At 45.9% G+C, this 19908-nt stretch overlaps 1 protein-coding gene across 3 annotated transcripts in view; it reads left to right on the top strand.

The window, feature by feature from the left end:
• Positions 1 to 823: 823 nt before the first annotated feature.
• The window catches only part of SLC1A4 (solute carrier family 1 member 4), a 41685-nt gene continuing 22600 nt past the window's right edge, over positions 824 to 19908 (top strand). For 2 of the 3 annotated variants that reach the window (XR_007889129.1, XM_051615771.1), the window contains exons 1-4: positions 996 to 1341; positions 11140 to 11182; positions 12634 to 12696; positions 18226 to 18392. Coding sequence is in view for 2 of the 3 variants with exons in the window: in XM_051615771.1 (XP_051471731.1) it covers positions 1073 to 1341; positions 11140 to 11182; positions 12634 to 12696; positions 18226 to 18392 (542 nt within the window). In the remaining variant the exon portion in view is untranslated. Of the gene's footprint in view, positions 1342 to 11139; positions 11183 to 12633; positions 12697 to 18225; positions 18393 to 19908 lie in introns of all 3 variants that reach the window. The other variant, XM_051615770.1, reaches the window with a different exon arrangement.

The raw sequence follows: 19908 nt of genomic DNA, 5'->3' as shown, positions 1-19908 counted from the left end.
TGTATCTCCAAGGTCCCTGCGGATTTGCAAGCCCCAGGTGTCCTTTATCAGCCCCTTGTACCCTCAGGGACATTGCCTGCTCCTCATACAACCTGCTCGTGTGATCGGTCCTGGGTTTGAGCCTGGTTCCTCCAGGAAGCACCCTTGCAGCCCACTTCACACCACCGGGGTGAGCCTGCAGACCCACGGGGCGGCCTGGACGGCGGGGATGGGGGGCACAGCCACAACCTGTTCTGGTGCAGAGGGTGACTCCTGCCTCCCTGAGAGGTTCCTGGAGAGAAGGGGGGAGTGACACGGAGAGGACACACAGGAACCATGGGATACAGCAGGACACGTGGAAGCCGTGGGGACACTGTGTGGGATCCTGCCGGGACATGTATGAGCTACCGGCAGGCGGAGAGGATGCGTGCGAGCCATGAGAAGGCTGGGGATGTCACTGAGGGGTACACCGCGTGAACCCCGGCGACGCTGAGGGGAACACCTCTGCGGGGACACGCGTGAGCCCGGGGACACCGTGCGAGCCACGAGGCCGCGGAGGGGCCGTGCGGGGCCAGTGGGGGCGCCCAGGGTCCGCGGGGACGTGCGGGGCCCGCTGGCCCCCACGGCGCTTGGCAGACCCTGGGCGGGCGGGCCGGGCCGGTGGCACCTCCCCGCGGGCGGGCAGGCGGGGCGGGCCGGGCCGGTGGTGCCGCCCCCCGTGCGCGGCGGAGGGGGCGGTGCCGGCGGCGGGGCCGGCCCGTCAGTCAGCGGCGCGGGCGGGCGGCAGCGGGACACGCGGTTCGGCAGGGAGCGGGCAGGGCGCGGTGCCGCCGCGCCGGGCAGCATGGAGGCGGCGGCGGGGAAGGCGAGCGGCGGGCGGAACGGGCACGCCGAGGTGCCGGCGGCGGCGGCGGGGCGGGTCGGCGGGGCGCGGCTGCGGGGCTGCCGGGGCTTCCTGCGGCGCAACGCGCTGGTGCTGCTGACCGTGTCGGGGGTGGTGGCCGGCGTGGCGCTGGGCGCCGCGGTGCGCGGGGCAGGGCTGGCCCCGGCGCGGGTGGCCTACCTGGCCTTCCCGGGGGAGCTGCTGCTGCGGATGCTGCGGATGGTGATCCTGCCGCTGGTGGTCTGCAGCCTGGTGTCGGGAGCCGCCAGCCTGGACACCCGCTCGCTCGGCCGCCTGGGCGGCATCGCCCTCGCCTATTTCCTCGGCACCACGCTGCTGGCCTCCGGGCTCGCCGTCGCTCTCGGCTTCATCGTCCGCCCCGGCGCCGGCGCCTCCGGCCTGAACGCCCCCGGGCTGGGGCTGCCGGGGGCCGTGCCCACCAGCAAGGAGACGGTGGACTCTTTCCTCGACCTCATCAGGTGAGGCCGCCCCGCTCCCCCCCGCCCCCTCCTGCCTCCCGCCGCCGCCGGAGGATGATGACAGACCCGGCGGTGTTGCATGCTGCGGCCGTGGAACACCCCCCCCCCCCCCTTCTCCCTCCTCGCTCTCGTTCTCCTCCTTCTCTTCCTCATGATCATCCTCATCCTTCTTCTTATCTTCCTCATCACCCTCATCATCATTGTCCTTCTGGTTTCTCCAGAGCCACCACTGCTTTCTGCCCGGGTACCCACAGCCCCGGGCAGGCATATGGTTGCGTGGTGCTCTACCTCTCCCCCCTTCACTTTTAATTTTGGCTGGGTGGCTGCGAGGATGAGTTGAGGCTTGCTCAGAGCTCTGGGTGCCTGGTCCCGCTTTTGGTCCTGCCTGGGAGGGAGGGAGGGTGGCTCCTGGGTGCTGGCTGCGGGGCAGGCATAGCCTTGTCAGGCACCCTCCCCTGCCCTGCTGCCTGTCGTGTCCCATCTCCTGCAGGAAGGGCAGCTCTCTCCCCATCCCTCACACACACCTTTTCCTTTTATTCTCCCACTCTTTGCTCGGTCTCCTCACACGAATACCAACTTGCCTCTGTATAGTGCTCCCTGTACTTCCATTGAGGACATACCCTAAACATAGCCAGGCACGAGGACACCCTGTTATCCTCATGAGCCTCCCATTCTGCACCTTACAAAACAAACAAACAAACAAACAAAAAGTTCACATTCCCCTAAAACTACCTGGAAGCAAGGCTTCTACTTCTAACCAGATCACAGTCTTTTTTTTCTTTTATCCTTGTTCCTCCTTGCAATTTGCAGACTGCACTTTTTTTTTTTGTTGGAGCCCATGTCTAGTGGAGATCTGTCCAGCTCTATAAATATGAGAGGAACACTTACACAAATGAGGCAAACATCCAGCCAGCTTTTTGAGTATCAGACTTCCAGCTGCAGTCCCTCTTGCCTTGATGAATCTTGGTGCAGAACCCCTGCTGCGAACAGCTGGTGTGTTTTGTCATCCCAGGTTTGGCTCGGCCACTTTTTCACCCATCAATGGTGTTGGGCAGTCATGGATAATTGTATTACAGGCATCTGAGAAAAGTGGTGGAATAAAGAAAAGCTGGGGAGCAGCATCTGGTTCTCTCCCAGTGAGCATAGGTGAGGGAGTGATGGGAAGTGATAGCACATCAATAGGGAGCATGGGGGTTTGCTGAAACACTGGAAGATGAATGGCTTTTGGAGGTGGTAGATGTTGTTTCTGAGATGCAAACAAAAGAGTAAGGGAGGTGACCTGTGTACCGGTGGAGTGGCTGGGGAGTTGTGCTAAGCAGGTATCTTGGTAATGACAAATCTGAGTGGGGGGGTTTTATGTAGATCACTTTCTTTCCTTTTATTAGTTCAGTTTTTCAACAGAGAGAGGTTTTCACTCCAACTGGGTAAACAGATATGTCAACAAAGATAAAGAGTTTGTAAAACAAAGAACAAACTCAAAACTGTATTTACAAATCCATGTTAATGTCCTCTTCTCCCCCAGAGAGAAGTGTGGACAGAAAGCAAGTCTGGTTTGTCCCATTGGCGATCGTGTGGTTTGTGTCCTTAGTTCACCTCTCTTAAGGACCAACAGTTCCTGACAGAGCATGTTAGGAAGTGATAAAAGACAGTTGGGAATAGATGGACTGACTGTGAAGGTGACATGGAGTTGAATGGTATGTAGGCAGGTGAAGGAAAATTATTTGAAAAGGAGTCAGTATGACCAGGAGAGCTGGGAAGACAGCTGTAGCAGTGGCTCCCCTGGTTGCCTCCTGGCATGGCCGCTGTAGCTGGTGTTTCATTCCTGTTGGACTAGATGGGGGGCTGGACTAGATGATCTTCAGATGTCCATTCCAACCCCCAAAAAATCTGTGACTCTGTGTTGTCACACAGCATGGACAAGGACATAGCTTGAGAAACAGGGCAGGGATGCTCTAGCGAGCTTCAGGCTGTGAGTGACATCTGTGAAGTTGAGAGCAGGAAGTTGCTTCTTGCTCTGGTCTGTAAATGCAGGTGGAGAGTTCATCTGTGAAGGGGTGATGATGGTGGTGGGCTTGAAACCTTAACTCAAAAGTAATGCTTGTAATGATGAGATTTGGGTAAAGCATGCAGACTGCAGAGGTGTTTCCTTCTGGGAAATGAGGAAGCAGGGGCTTTCCCCCAGTACCTCTACAGAAGGCTATTAATTCAGCTTTTTCTTGGAAGAACTGTTACAGCCACATTGTTGGGCAGTCCAGTTGTCACAGCTGTGACAGAGAAACCAGTCCAGAAAAGATGTATTTGGATGCAGCCATCACTAAAACTCCCAGTCTTAGCACAAATCCCCCACAGACCCAGGGATGGAGTAAGTTATGTGATTTTCTGGAAATAAAGTCTCTCTCTCTCTGCCTTTTATTTATTTTTTATTTATTGTACATTGTTCTTGAAAATGTGGGTGTTCTGGTTTGAGTATTGAACTTGGTCTGGGCTGTGGTGGAAGGCAGGTCTTCAGTTAATGAGGCCTTCAGGGCCTGGAGGGCTGAAACTGTTGCCTTCAGTGTGGGTGGGTCTTGCAGCATCCTGCTCTTTGCTTTTCCTTTTCTTTGGTTTGGTCCTTAAACTTTCTGTTAGATGCAAGAAAACTTTGTTTCCATTTGTGACACAAGACTGGCAGTGTCCTTCAAAGCTGCATTGCTCAGTTTCAGGTAATAGTTAAAAATTAGACACAAATGGGTGAACTGAGTCACCCTACAGCATGGAAAGCAGGTATAAACATGGCCCATGGAAGAAGCAGCTAATAGGACATAACAGCTGTCAGTATTGGCCATGGCTTTTGCAGGGGTGACACAGGGTGTCCTTTCCCACGATGCAAATCCCTTCTGCTTTTGGGAAGTGTATTAGTTAATGACCAAAGATGTTGCTTTCCATTGTCGAAGCCTAAGCTTCCGCACAAATATGCACTTATGCATGCAGACATGACCACTGCAAAAGAGATTTGTCTTAGGCTTTGGTAGCAAGTGACTCACTGGTGAGCTGAAAGGCTGTCTCTGTTTTGTTTTGTCCATTGACCGTAAACTCCAGGTCTAACTGGCCTGCTTTCCTCTGGCTGGAGATGCCAGAGCACCCTCCTAATTTCCCTTCTGGCAAATGCAAGAGGTAAGCCTCACCTGTGCCTGGCACGATGTCCTCTGCCCCAGGATATGGGCTGGGGACAACAGCCCCGCAGCAGGGATGCTGATGGCTCATCTCATCTCAGGTCTGTCATGCAGGTAGCACTTTGGAGCACCCTGAAAGATGAGCATGGCCAAAGGCAGGGAGAAGTTGCAGCTCAGTGAATGTGGAAGGCATCAAGCAAGAGTTGAGAGGTGCTTCCACAAGTCTGATGGCTTTATAAAAAAGAAAAATGTGGTCTGTGCTCTGAACCCAAGGGGGGACCTTGGATTTCCTTAACTCTGTCCCATGTCAATGAAGAAACACAGGCTTTTGCAGAGCACCCAGTTCAGGCTCTTACATTAAGCTGGGTTCTGGACCACTCTTAATCCAGGTGATTTTAGGTTAAAGGTGGACCTTGTGAACATCTCCAGAGTATCTGACATGTAGAGCAGCTCATCTGTACCAAATAGGCAAGCAGTGAGTGCCAGCAGAAGATGAGGAGAGTAAAGGGAAATGTTAGAAATTCTGGTTTTGTCCTTTACTCATCTGTTTGTTTGGCGGAGGAGGCAAAGCAATGGACAATAAAGGGCACTTGTCAGCTTGGCTACGAAGTGGGTAGTAGATGGAGCAAGAGGCTGGCTGTGATACAGTGGGCTCTGGGGCTCAGCACCCACCTGTGGGTAGGTGACACAGCAGAGAGCCACCTTGGCTCTGGTTGCACCAGGCATCTCACCAGGGAGAAACAGGTGAGGAGGAGAGAGGAGGTGACTCCAGCCACCAGCTAACACAGCCCACCTAGAGCTTGTGGGAAAGAGGTTGAAACAGCAGGATGTAGTGTTTTGCAAGAGGCTATTGATTTGTTAACACTTTTGATGGGCAATTGTCAGGACTGCATGTTTCAATAAGGTCAGAGATTTGTTTTAGCTCTGATTTATATTTGCTTATTCAACAAAATAAAACAGTTTCACAGGAACCTATTGATCCTGTCACAATTTCCAACAATGGGTGATCCTGGCATTTCATTTCAGTGAGGTCAATGTTTTGGTGAAATTTTACACAAAAGACTTAAGTAGAAAATCTCACTCATCAAAAAGGAACATTTCAACAAAATATTATACAATATTTTTTTAATTGGAAAAAGTGGTCTGGAACAGGCTTTCTTTGCCTGATTGTGGGATGAAAACATGTTTTCAAACTGTGGAATTGGCTTTGGGAAAGGAATTCTGTTTTTAATCCTGCTCTAGCTGTAACAGTCTGGGAAGAGAAGGAGGTAATAGCATCATCAACTTTTTATAGGAAGGTTTCTCAGAGGTCCAGGTGTCTGCCCTGGGCTGTAAGGTCAGGGTTTCTCACTCTGCCAGGCAAGTCTGCAAAAACAATTTAAATTTTATTGCTCCTCACTGCCCTTTCTGTCTCTCTGCCAGAGGTTACCAGCTGTGCTGCCAAAGGGAGTACCCACAGCACTGTCAGCAAGCCCGTGTGTTGGCTCTGAGCACCTCTGGAGGGAAGGCAGGCATGAACTTGAGTGCAGGGAGAAGCATTGGTCACATTTTGCTGGCTGGGCTGCAGAGCAGATGGCCAGGGAGGACCGTGGGGTCCAGGGCACTCATGCAGTGACCTTTGCTTGGGCACTTGTTTCCTACAGCTTTGGTCTTCCTGGTAAGTCAGCAGCAACCATGAGGGCTGTCTCTGAAATCCCAATGTGGAAAGAGAGCAAAACTTGAGTACTCGTTAGGAGAGGAGGGGGAGATGCCACCTTCTTAGTGATAAGTGGAACAAGAAGTGTCATTCTCTGAGCCTGGATCCTCTCTTGAACTATAGGGATTGCAGATGGATTTTTGTAGGAAGAACTCAACATTTTCATTCATGTGCCTACACTGTCTGGTGGGCTTTTTATTTTTTTTTTTTTAGGAAGCCTCTGAACATTTCTGCTCCTTTCTTCTGTTCTTTATATTCATTAACTTTTACTACAGACTCCCCCAGTTATGTTTTATTTTCCAAAGAACAAAAAAGCAGTTTGGACCATTAAGGCAGGAAAGTACCAAATATCTGCTATAAGTAAATGCATTTTCGAATTTGCCTGTGTTAAAGCAAACTCATAAATATTTATCTGTCCAGGGCACACATAGTGCATCTACATACATGTCAGAAAGCAAATGAGAAAAATGGTTGTGTGATCCTGAATGAAAATCTTGGGACAGAAAGAAAAATAAAGGTACTGGAACAATCCAAACTGGGCTGTGGCAGGTTGCCACAGATGGCAGTAAAGTTGCTGTCAGGGGACTCCTGCCATTGAAAACACTTCATTGAAAAAAAACAAACAGGAGATAACGTAACACAGAATATTTTTTCTAGGCTTCCTCACAAAAATATGTTTTCCAACATCCAAGTTTTTGGCCTCAGTAGTGGAACCTTTTTGTAAGAAGCAATGCAAGAGGAATAAGTAGTATTTTAGGGTTTCGTTCTGCTTGCCTGAATTTCCCTTCATGCTTTTACTGGCAAAGCAAAGTTATTTGCAGATCTCTAGCAAAATAATCATTTAGAAACAGTTATTAATAGTAATCCCTTAACACATGTAATGAAGGAGTTCTTGTACCTTCCTTATCCCTCTGGTGCAAAGATACAGAGTAAGGCAGAGAGGAATTGGCTCATAATATCAAAATTGAGAAGGATGGGAGCTACAGCCCCTTTTCCTCCCTTTACAGCTTCAGATTCCCTTAGTTAGATATCTATGATTTCCAGTAGCAGATGCTGGAGCTGAACTGATTCCAGTGAGACCTTCCTGCTAAATTTGGTTAGGGGAGTAATGGTCCCTTCTTTACTGGTCAGAGCAGCTTTTCACCGGAGAAAAGGAAAAAGCTGCATTTACCCAGCAGTTCATGGGGAGATGGTGTGATGAGCACAGTATTCAAGCAAAAAGTATTCAGACCTTGAAACTCCCACCCTCGATGCTGCCGTTTCTGGTTCCTATTTTAAGAGGACCTGAGATGGATGCTTTCTCACACTGTGTGGTGTGCAGATATGTGGAGGTTTCATGGCTCAGCCCAGCTGCCACTCCAGCCCCAGGGCACAACTGTCACCCTTGACAGCTGTCTGGTGGTTTTCTGATTTTTTTATTATTTTTTTTCAGGGCAGGGGGGAGGTTGTCTGCACAACTTGTAACAGGCAGAGAGAGACTTTTCTGCCCAATGCTTGGTGAGGGCAGTAAAGTCTCCCTGTACCCCACCTAGTTTGCCTTTGCGCCCCAAAGGTGGTTGTGGCTGTGCATGGGTGCTCCAGCCCTCTCTGTGGAGCGAGGTCCCAGCAGCAGTGGAGAACCAGGGGTGTCTGCAGCATGTCTGTCCCTCTGCTGTAACGTCACACGTTGCTGGCTTGTCTCATTCTTCCCACATACAGCAGTTCCATCTCTTTGCATCAGAGAGCCAAGACTGCCTGATGCCAGACCCCTGGGGCAGGTTCCTTATCACCCAGCCTCAGGTTCTCCTCAGCATGTTCTTGCAATAGCCCACATCTGCTTTGAAAAGACAACCGTGTTGTCTGGCAGGGGTCATAGAAGTGGCAGGGATGGGGCCACTAGAAACAGCAGGAATAATCACCAATCCAGTGATAAAACTGTGGTGATTTCTTTAAACTCCATGTTTACATCTCGTATGGACTTTGAAAGTAAAACAAACCCTCTAAATATACGGGCCACATGGAAAAACTGACTGGCAGACTCCCACTTTAAGTTGAATGCCCGGTTACCCAGCTCATCAGCTTTCCTGTTCACTGGTTCACCTGGACAGGAGGGATGCTTCTGCTTCCCTGTACAACTCCTACACTTGGGCTTGGGGACATGGCAAATGTTGGCTTGCACGGAGAGAGGTGGGTCTGGATTTTTTGTGGTGGGTGAACTTTGCCTCGCTGTACTTGGTGAGGAAAGCCTGCAGGCAGAAGCACATGATGAGCCTAGGCAGGTCACCAGCTGCTTTTTGGCTCTCCATGGAGCACACAGCATCCCTGCTTTTTTTTTTTTTTTTTTTACAACACTGGGATGGTGTTGTTGCACAAATCCATCTTAAGGTATAAACCTGCAGTCTGACCCACCCATAATTAAAGCCTAATTTAATTTGCCTGCTGACTGATCTTAGTTAACGATGAGTCTGTGCAGAACTCGTGCCTTTAAAATAAGCCATTTATTTCTTGATTGCTTTTTATGACCCAACATGTTCTTAGACTTCAGGATTTGAAACAAAGAGGGGCAAAACTTTTGGGGTTTTTTTACATGTTACGACTTCACAGCCAGGTGTACTTCAAAGTTGGCTTGTATAAAACACACAGTTCCTTCTGAGCTGCTGAATTGACGTCCAAATTTTTTACTTGTTAGATTGTCAGAAGGGCTCTTCCCTCTCCTCAGGGTTGAGTCCTGCGACCGGTGCTCCAGGGAGAAAGAAGAATGACCGCTGTATGCTTGCATTTGAATGGCGTTAGTGCTATTCACACTTGAAGCAAGAACCAGTCCCTTGCTTTGCTGTAGCAGGGTTGCTGGCATCACTCAAGTATGTGCTTTAAGTATATGCTTGGGGTTAAGTTCGTGTTTAATTACTGAGGCCCATGCCTGACATGCTGTGTAAATGATGGAGGGCTTGGTTTCTCAGCCACATTTAAACGTTGAAGAAACATATTGTTTAGGCTTTAGGATTGCTTCCTTTGGTTTTGTTTTGTCAGGATGGAAAAGCTGATTAAAAAAAAAAAAAAGTAATTTGATTTCTGGTTGGTTTTCAGTCTTTTTTTTCATCTCTTTGCTTCTTCAAAATCCACTCAATTTTTTTTTTTTTTAAAAAGTAGTCATCCTGCTATGAAGAGCTGAAATGAAATACCCTTGTTTTCCCAACAGCATGTTTTCTCTTTTTGTTTAAACTATGCACTGAGCTGGGCCTGTTTGTATATGTGATGTTTTACTCCTGATAAAATGAAGTTTGCTTTTACTTTACATGAGGTTTTTGTCCCTCAGAGACTTCCAGCTGTGCAAGCATTGATGCATGTTAGCTGCTCCATTGACCTTATTTGACCAATTCTTCAGGATCTTTACAGAGTTGGAGCTTGCCTCTCCTACTTTCAGCCAGACAGCCCTATTGTCAAGTTTTAAGGAGAAAAAGTTGCTGTTTCTTTCATGCTCGGTGGAATGTAGACTCCAGAAGCCAAATTGTTCTTACAGCAATTTGGCTTTTGCAGCTGCCTCCTGATACACCAGCAAGACAACAGAGAGAGGTTGAGGTAGTTCACAGCAACCACTTGTTTGATGAAGGTCTCTGTACTTTACATTGCTGTCAAGGCTGTGGGAAAACCCTCGCTCGGAAAAGACCAAAGTCCTTATCTTTGCTCTATCTTAATCTGCCTCTTGCTTTCAAAGATTTGACTCAGCTGCTCTGTTTCTTGCAGTGGTTTCGATTTGTGCTTTCCGTATCATTCGTGGAATTGATCATAACTGAAAGCCTGGTTTTAAATGGTGTTTGCCAGGGTAACTATGGCAAAAACTGGGGGCAGGTTAGGAGGGCACAGCCTGGAGGTAGCTGCAGCTTCCTCGAGGGAGTGCAAGGAGCAAAAGATGGGAAGCAGCTCCCCAGGTGTTTTTGTGCCAGACTCGACTGGCTCTGGGTACGGTCTTTTGTTTCCTTACTGTAAGAATTGTCGTGTCTTCTCGATGCATTTGGCCTCCCTGCCGTTGTCAGCTAGGGTCATGTTGTGACCCCAGAGATCAAGTTTTATTCCTCTCTTGCTTTCTGACACAGCAAATAAGCTGCCATTTGTCTAGGGGAGCATGTCCTCTTTTCTCACCATAAGCGTAGAAAGGAAGTGTAGCATTAAAAACAACAATAAAATCCAGCAAGAAGCAACTTTTTCCTTACGTGGTCCAGTTAACCATTTTTCCTGTCCTTGTTGCTTCATAGATGCACCTACTCACTGGATGCTCAGTAGAAGCGTAGGTCACTTTGCATGCTGTCCTCCCTGCACAAACCTGATTTGCATTTCTGTATGAAGGAACTACTGAATTCAGATGTTGCAGCTTTCCACTTGAGTTGCCCCTACTTTCATCTGTGCTGGTTAACCCCTTAAGCTCATGCATACCACTCTGGCCCACCACATTCTTATGCTCTACCTTGGTGTTTAGGGAAGCTGACCTTGTTGTGTTGAAAGGTTGAGCCATTCTCTTAAGTTCATCTTGCTGATTGGATTGTCCTTCGTGACAAAGTGTAATTGGTGTGAGCAAAGTGTAATTGCATGAATAATGTTAAAAATCTGGCTGACCCTGGAGGCCATAAGCTGTTGCTGCAGCTGGTGTGGCCCAGCCAGTTTCTGTAGCCACTGGCTAATGGGTGTGTATAACTAGCACAGTGTTTGATTGCCTTTGGTGTCCCTGCTCAAATGCTAAGGTGTGGCAGACAAGCAGGGGCCTTGTTATGTGAGCAGAAGAAGATGGCATTCACACCTCTGGAGATGCAAGGTATCTGTCCCATGCTGCCCACGTATCTTCTGTAGTACATACCTCACTGCTGCCAGCATGCTTGCCTTTGCAAAATGAATTCAGTTTCTGAGAGTGAAACAACCTGGTGTGTTTGTTGTAGAAGTTCTGTGAGAAATATTTCATTTTCTGTTTGTATTTTACAGAAACCTGTTTCCTGCCAATCTTGTTGCTGCAGCTTTCCGAACGGTAAGATACTATTTGGACTTGGGACATGAGCTACAGACAGACAAAGTGATGCTTTTTTTTTTGAAAACAGACTAGAAAGATGGTGTAAAAAATACCGAGGGTTAATTTATTTATAGTATGTGAGATTTTGAAAGCACTTGACATAATCAGACATACAGCTTTCATGGCAAATGGTTTGATTTTGAAAATTGCTCCTCAAACTAAAGCATATTTGTAGCCCATGCTTTGTACCTCCCCCAGAAATGTTCTTTAAAATTTTATGCTTTGGGTGCTGTGTCAGGCAGCAATGGCAGCTGTGCTTTGTGCCAGACTGCTTATCACTTTGCAGGAGCTACCTAGGAAACCTTTGGGTATGGAGTTTGGAGCTGGGCTCAGAAGAGACAAGAACTTTTAGGCTCCCATGTGTGTAAGCACTACCTGTTGCCTGATGCTTTTATTCAGTGTTTTCCATTGTATCCCATGATGGATTAATTGGTCAGCCTGGCTTCTCTTCCAACAGAGGAATAAGTGTGGTAGGGAAGTAACTGGCACCAGAACACAGTGTAATTTAAACTGATGGACAGAAGCTGTGGAGCTCCAAGAAGATTTTTATGTAGTTCTTATTGCTAATTTTAGATGTTGTGATAGACACAGCTGAGAATATTGCTATTGGGCAGAGTCAATCTCTATGATACAGGTGCACAATAATAGATTTTTGCCTTCATGGTATTCTGTTGGCTTGCTTTTGAATCAAAAACAAGGTCTTAAAATCAAGTGTCATTTTGAGCGTATATATAATACAGTAGAAGTCAATATGCCATAAATAAAAATAGGAACAGTACAAAAATATCACTAAGAAAAGGATATTCTGTGATGCCTCGAGTTGTCAGGGTTCTGTATGTTCAGGGATGAAATAAAGAAGTCCTTTTCTCTGTCCTGCTGTTGTCACAGGTAATTGACAAATACATAAGCTTTTATTTCCCCTGTTTTATATCTAAAGAAAACAAGCCCAAGGAATTCCTGCTTTTGCAAGGTGTCTAGCTTATTTATCAAAGTAAACTGTTGCCCTAGATTTTAGATGTTTTACTGACTATTTTAATGCGTGCCTTACCATCTCTAGCAGTGAAACAGCACAAGCACCACTTGCCTTCTGTAGGAGCCCGTGTGACAGGGTGGTTTGTGAGCAGCAGCAGGGTGGAGGAAAAGGTAATTCCCCAGCTGCTGCCTAAACCTGGCAGCTCAGGGGGTCACAGAGCACTCCTCTATTACCACATGGGGAAGGGGCTGTGTCTGCTGTCACTGCCTTTTCTTGCACAGGACAGGCTTGTTAGCCTCTGCAGTTAGGTCTCCAGCAAAAGTCTTCCTAACAGTAATCTCCTTGTGAAATGCTAGATGATATGATCCTATACTTGATCCGATCAGCAAACATTGCAATTTTGTATGTTTGTTTGTTTGTTTGTTCTTACCTGCAGTATGCGACAGAGTATAAGTTGGTGCTCAGAAACACTACCTCTGGAAACGTCACGCAAGAAAAGGTAAGGTCACCACTTAGGTTTCATACAAGCCCTTGTCAACTGTAATGTTTGGCTGCTTCACAGTCTTTAATCCTTTCCAGCAGTCATTGAAAAGAAACAAGTACTTTTCTTTGCTTGGAACCAAGACACAAACAAGCCATGTTAGTAACCCATAGCCATACAGGAAAGCTACAAGGAGTGGGAGAGTTGAGCTCAACTGCCTGACCCTTGGTATCTTATTTTTAGGCCATGCTTTCTTAGACCTGGTCTCACTTGATCTGAATTTTGAGAAGTCACTCTGCCTAATGTTTCCAAGTAACTTTCTGTAGACTTTGGTTTAAATCAGGCTGGCTGAATATATTCCTTAAACCTTACTCTTCATTAACAATTTGGAGAGAAAGAGCTTTTTTCCACTACCCAAGGCTCCTTAAAAAAAAAAAAAAAAAAAAAAAAGGCTAGTTGAGGATTTTTTCTTCTTCTTGTGCTGCTGAAATTTTGTTTGAAGCAGTAATAAGTGATCTGAAGGCCTGAAAGTTATAAAACATTACAAATAGGCAGCTAATGCAATGGTGTCAAAAAGGAAACTAATTTGTGGGTGTAGCTGAAGTAGAATCATTGAATGTCTTTGATTTGGAAGGGACCTCTAAAGTTTCTCTAGTCCAAACTCCCTACAATAAAAGGGACATCTCCACCTAGAACAGACTGCTCAGAGCCCCATCAAGCCTGACCTTGAATGTCTCCAGTGATGAGGCCCTCACCACCTCTCTTGGCACCTGTTCCAGTGATCCACCATCCTCATATTAATGAACTTTTTCCTAATGTCCAACTTAAATCTGTTACCCCTTGTCCTTTTGCTACATGCTCTTGTGAACAGGTCTTCCCCAGAGTGTTATTTTCCATATGTAGCTCATAGGACTTCCAGAATGCTGTGTATCCCATTGAGTGGTATCTCTCCTGTAGCACAGAGCTATCAAACATCTTTATTATTGGCCCAAGCCAATGTATTGCAGGTCCAGTAATAATTACTGTTGTCTTATGGGCAGCATGCTATGAAACAGACTCAGTATCCTAGCTGTGATGTATCACCTCACTCCAAATTAAGTACCTCATGTGCTTTGATGGGATTTTGGGGAGACAGGTCTGAGACTGGAAATTACTTTCAGGGTTATTTTTGATTTATCAGGCTCCTTTTGACTATCTGAGATCAATATAAAAAGCTGGGTTGCATCATGTGATTTGAATGCCTCTAGGGCAGGAGACTTGTGAGGTTTGTATTTGTCATGGAAAGGCTCAGCTGGGGCTTGCCCATGAGTCTGTAAAACCATTGAGGAAAAAGCAGTTCATGCTCATCCAGAGGGACTCCAAAGTGTAACCCTGAGCACAGGAAGTACCGGCCTCATTAACCTTCTCCTTGCCGTGCGTGGTGCGTGAGCAGGCGATGCAGAACAGTGTGTTTCTGAACTCTGCTTTTGGCTGAGTTTGGCTGAACTTTCACCAGCCCCAGAGGCAGGGTGACGTGTCACTTGGATGGCACAAGAACTGAGCAGGGGAAAAGCTAGCCCTTGCCCCGAAGCCCAATGTCACAGGGTGCGCGGTTTCACTGGGAAAGACGCGGCCCCGTCTGCCTGGGCTCTGCCCCTGCCTGTAAGGTTGCTTTAGCCCAGGTCTGCACCCACCTCTTCTGGCAGGGTTGTGCAGCAAGGCCTGCAGAAGGGCCATGTGATCCCAAAAAGAACATTTATCTTCTCGTGCTACTATATCCTCAGGCAGTACATGCCTGCACAGCCTCACTCTGCCAAAACCAAGTTCCATGTGAAAGGCTGTAACAATGTGCACTTAGACATGGATGTTTGCTTACAGAGTGTAGGGTTATTCTTCATTTAAGTGGTGGTAAATTAAAGGTGAATAAGTCTTCTTATTCATCTTCAGTGTCAAGTTTAATAGGGGCTCCTTGGCAAACAAGCACAAATCAGGACCAGCCATATCCATTGGACATAGGCTTGGCTGTCAAGTACTTTTTTAGTGTTTGTTCAAGGCCATCACTCTTCCTCAACAGATAAGAACACATCTTTTGGCAAGTTACAATGGGAGATTCTTTTTCAGTTTTCTTCTTTCCTTTTCCCACTTATCAGACTCCTGTTTGATTCAATATCAGAAAATATATTCTGACTTCATCACCGGTGCCTGTTTTTGCCAGTGGTTATGATGTAAAGGTTATTTCTGCTATTACTTTTCCAAAACTTTTTTCCAGTTGTTGGAGCAAAACCAGAGCTGAACTTCTTTAATTCTGGAAGACGCCCTACTGTCTCTAGGGAAGAGCAGACAGAATGAAAAGAAAGCATCATCTCAGTTTTGTTAGCTCAGTTTCAGTATTGGTCTGACCATATTATTTATGGATAGATGGGGATTAAGTTTGGAAAGGAAGCATATGATTTTTGGATAATATATAGTATAAATATCACAGTGATAGAAGTTGGGTTCTAGGGAATCAAGATTATATTCCTGTCTAATGTTTTATTTTATCAGCAGAATATTTGATTGAAGAGGAGAAATGTTTTCCTTCTACTTTCCGTACGAGTAGTGTAGAGCAGAATTTTCCACTGATTGTGTTTTTTCCCCACCACTGGCTCATAGGCCCCATCTTCTCTTGATGATGATATGAATAGTGGGGCACGTAGATATTTGCTCAGCCATGTCCTTTCTGCTGTTTCACACGCTCCCTCATGTTTACCTAGCTCTTATAGCTACATCCTCTCTGTCTTCAGCAGCAAGGCTTCCTGGGGCACTGGCTATCTCAGTTCCCCATCTGCATCACAGGGAGGCTGTGGGGGACTCTGAGTTCCTCTTGTAACAGCAGTGAAAATACACAAACCAGTAATTGCTCTTCTTCCTCCCATCACATGGCTGCATTTTCTTTTCAGCCACTTACTAGTGGGACAGCTCAATGTCAGCAGTTGTTTCCTTGATAAGCATTTTTTTCAAGAGCTACAAAACAATAGGAATCTTCAGAGAGATTCAAGCACCAGAAGAGCTCCATGAATCTTCCTACCAGAACACAGAATTTCAAGCAAACAATAATGCATCCCATGGCTTATCCAGGAACAAAGCTCTCATTAAAACTGTTTTTGTTTGGTGTCCACAATGCTGCTTGTTTGGCAGCTCCTTTGGGGTGATGCACTCTTCTGTTAGAGTACAAAAAAAGCTGTTCAGCATCTGCCAGTTTTAGAGGCTGGGATTGAGAGGATCTTCCACTGAGGATTTACTGCTGGACTCTTTCCATATTGTGCTGCAAGGGGGTGGAATTCCCTGAATGCTGCAGATTGTCCCCTTGACTTTCAGGGAGCAATTTCTTGCAGTAAGTTACTACCCTGTGCGAATGATGCACCTTCTGCCTACATCTGTGGTGACAGGAGATGATGGTGATTGTTTCATGTTGTAAAGAAATTGGCTCATGAGGGAGAAAGAGAGTAAGACCTGAAGGGTGGCAGGATGACAGTGAACAGAGGGAGACAGTTCAGAAGTTTTTGGTGAATGTGCTCCCAATGGTCACAAATAATTCAGGGGTCTGCAGATCTAGGTCACAAGATCTAGGCTTGGAGGACTTGAAGTGAGGAAGGACTTGAAGTGAAGGATACTTGAAGTGTGAGAACTCGGAGAACAGCAGCACTGATCACAATGCTGGGAGCAAGGTGGAGAGAGACATCTCTGAAGGTGGAAGAAGACTAAACTCCATGTTGTTAGATTCTCTTCAGCCTTATGATAAATCTTATCTTCTACTCTGTTTTCTCTTCTGTTTTACCAACAGAAGTGAAAAATAGGAAAATGTGAGCATGCCATGTTTTATTCAATTAATAGGAGGGTGTAATTTTTTTTTAATCTTAACTTTTCGAACCACAGAAGAGTTTAGAGCTTTCAGGCATACAAAACAGAATATAGACAAAACAGTGTAGACAGGAAAGTGTTAGTGTGTGGAGAAAACAGCACATTTTTTCAGACATCTCTGGAGATACACTGCACCCCATTCATAAAATCCTGTCCATGTTTTCAGTTCTTTCAACTGGAAATCAAATAAATACTGGCAGCTTAGCCTTGAACAAGCAACTGTCATAAAAAATGGCAGCTCCTAGATCTGATTTTGTACCTAGCAAATAAAAAAAGCCAGAACTTTCATTGTTTGTAAACACTTGTTAATACCAGTTTAGCCTTTTTGCTTTTGTGTGTAATTTATATTTCATCCCCTCCACTGTGTTACTTTGTTTCCACTAAGGAACAGTCCAGTTCTACAGTAAACTTCCAGCACAAATATAATCTTGAGCAGGCTGATTTTATCAGATTGAGCAGATCAGTATCCAGAGTTGTTCCGTCAATACTCGTTTCAAGCTTTTAGCTCAGGATATATTTTTCTTTCCTAGTGTTGAGCTAGTGTCTACTTAAACTAGCCAGAAGGCCAAAACTTGTACACAAACCTAATCTGTTTTTAGAAGCCCTTCCAAATAAAACAGCAATTTGACATATTGAGCCTGTACTGCCAAGTTCAGGGAGGGAAAAGCAGTTTGTCAAAACAATTATATTTTTACGCAGCCACAAGAACACTCATTCAGTTCATATGATACTACACTGCCAAACGAGCTCCAGCTCTCTTTGAGAAAAAAAAACACGAAGGACTAGCAGAGCAGACTTGTGAGTAGACTAGTTTTTGTCAATAGGTGGATCCTGCTTTTATCCTCTTACTGTTACCACGCAGCCACACGATTTCTGAGAAGGGGAACAGGTATTTCTTCTGTTCTTTCTGTCTCCCGCAGCCAACTTGGACAGATGAATGAGTAGGTGTCTACACTTTGGTATCTTTCTCTGCCCCTCTCTCCCCTTTCTACTTCATAGCACTGGTATTTTTGTCATGGTTTTCCTGTTGGTATAAACATTGCCCTGAAGTGATGGAACTGGCAGTTTCTGAGAGCATATTCCCATCAAAAGTGTGAGGAAATAAAAGCATGTTTGGGGCCAGACTGCTGCAAGCCTCTTGCAGGTATGATTTGTTTAGACTGTAGATTATCATAGTGCCAAGTGAATGATGCTTGGTAGAGTAAGCAGAGCTAGGAAGTCAGTATCACCAGTCTCTGCCATTTACACCTGCCATCTCTCTCACACTCATCTTCCCTTACAGGGAAACAGGGAGGAGTGTCAGTCTTTTAACAGCACATGTGTGATTGGTGCCTGTGCTGTTTCACATCTGCAGCAGAGCTTGTCCTGAGTAAACTGGGGAAGTTTCTTGTTTGGGTCACTGAAGGCACACATATCATATTGAAAGACATGAGAAGAGGTGGTGGCAGGCCCTTTCACTTCTCCAGTGAATCCATGCCAGCTCATAATTAGGGAGGTTTGTATCTGGACTGTGTCCAGATTTTTCTCGGTTCTTTTCAACAATTTTGTTTGTCCTTCGTAAAATAGGATCTGTTTGTTGATTTCTCCCAGCAACGAATTGAGGTGACCCTTTTGTTGGGTTTTGTGCTGGTCTCACATCTAACAGGTCTTACCTTTTTGCCTTTACAGATCCCTGTTGGTACTGAGATTGAAGGGATGAATATCCTGGGACTAGTGCTGTTCGCTCTCGTTTTAGGAGTAGCACTGAAAAAGCTTGGCCAGGAAGGGGAAGATCTGATTCGCTTCTTTAATTCATTCAATGAGGCAACTATGGTCTTGGTTTCCTGGATTATGTGGTAAGTGTGTGTCTGCAGGTACATCTGCAGTACGATCTTATGCTCTGTTCAGGAATCTCACCATTTATCCATCTCTCCAGCTTTTTCCTACCGGATCTCTCATCACAGCAAAAGTGAATCTCGTGGAGTCTTTTTTCCTTGCTTGTGCCCTGTAATTAGACAATCACACGTAGCTTAGGGTATCAGTCTGAAACACTTCAAAGGGATCCATAAAAATCCTCTCCAGGACTCCTTTTTGATTAATTAGCAGAAAGAAGGCTTTCTATTTCAAGGCAGCATAAGCCCATGGCTAGCTGCTGTCCTGTGCCTAAAGGTGCTGGACTTGAATGAATAAAGGAGATGTGAGGGATGTGGTCATGTGTAGCCAGGGATGCTTGTGCTTGCAGTGCACTTGGAAATGCAGTGTGTAACTAAGATTATTTTTCTTGATTTTTCTGTTACTTGTACTGACCTGAAAGATATCCCAGGAGATCAGACAATAGCCCACTCACTGGTATTGGTTTGAGAGAAAACCTGTTGAGCACATGAATATATAGCTCTATGAATACAGAGTTCACTTGCATCAAAGGGTGATGGAGAACCAACATCCCTTGGTATAGAAGGGAAAAGTCTCCAGAGCTATGCCTTCCATCTTACTGAAACAGTAGTGCTGGCTATGGAGTATTTTGTCATTGTTATCAGCAGATCCCGAGTTATGCCATGGATCTTTAAATCTCTGTTCCTCTTCTAAGACCTCTTTAATTTTCTAGGGTGAAGTAGGAACTGTTACTAGCAGAGCGATCAGCTGTTTCTTGTTTGTGCTTGCTTCTCCAGAGATGCATCTCTTTTCCATTTCATATCCCTAAGAGTAGGAATTTCCTAAGGTTGATTTTTTTCTTTCTATTATTTGGTCTCCTACCTATTAATGAGCACATCCATTATTTCACTTTCTTCTGTAGAGTCAAGACATATTTGTGGGGTGAAAGTTGCTCTGACTGATCTCACAAAGCTTTTGGCACCAAAAAAATCTGTATGCTAGGAGCCGAAGTGCACTGAATTTTCTCACTAGACAAGAAACCAGCATTGAAGGAGGCAGGCACCTCTAGAGAGCAGTTTAAGCCACCTAAACTGGGGTAGGACCAGCCTCCTGACTGCTTTCTCTCAGGTAGGATGGATCTGGGCCTTGGAGCAGTGTCATGACTGTTCTTGTGCAGCTGGATGGGTCCAGGCTGCTCTTGTGAAACCAGCAGTATCTCACACACAAAAATAAAAATATTCATGAGGACAGCTAGCTAACAAATTAACAGTGGAACATTTCTCACTCCCTTTCCAAAGCTGCAGAAAAAGCTATAAGCTTACCTTAAGAAAGGTATTTTTTCTCCCTTCATTCTGCATTTTTTCATTCCTACTATTTTCCTCCCTCTAAGAAGCAGAAGGGTTTTAACAAAACACCTGATTTTATACAGGCAGATTTCTGTGTTAGTTGCTGTCATAAGGGATTGAAAATTTCAAAGTCTCAAAGCAGCTTAACTCTTTT

The sequence above is a fragment of the Apus apus genome, chromosome 3 (genome assembly GCF_020740795.1).
Source record: "Apus apus isolate bApuApu2 chromosome 3, bApuApu2.pri.cur, whole genome shotgun sequence".
Classification (NCBI taxonomy): Eukaryota; Metazoa; Chordata; class Aves; order Apodiformes; family Apodidae; genus Apus; species Apus apus.
The sequence above is the reverse complement of the archived record's forward strand: the minus strand, read 5'-3'. Positions and strand labels throughout refer to the sequence as shown.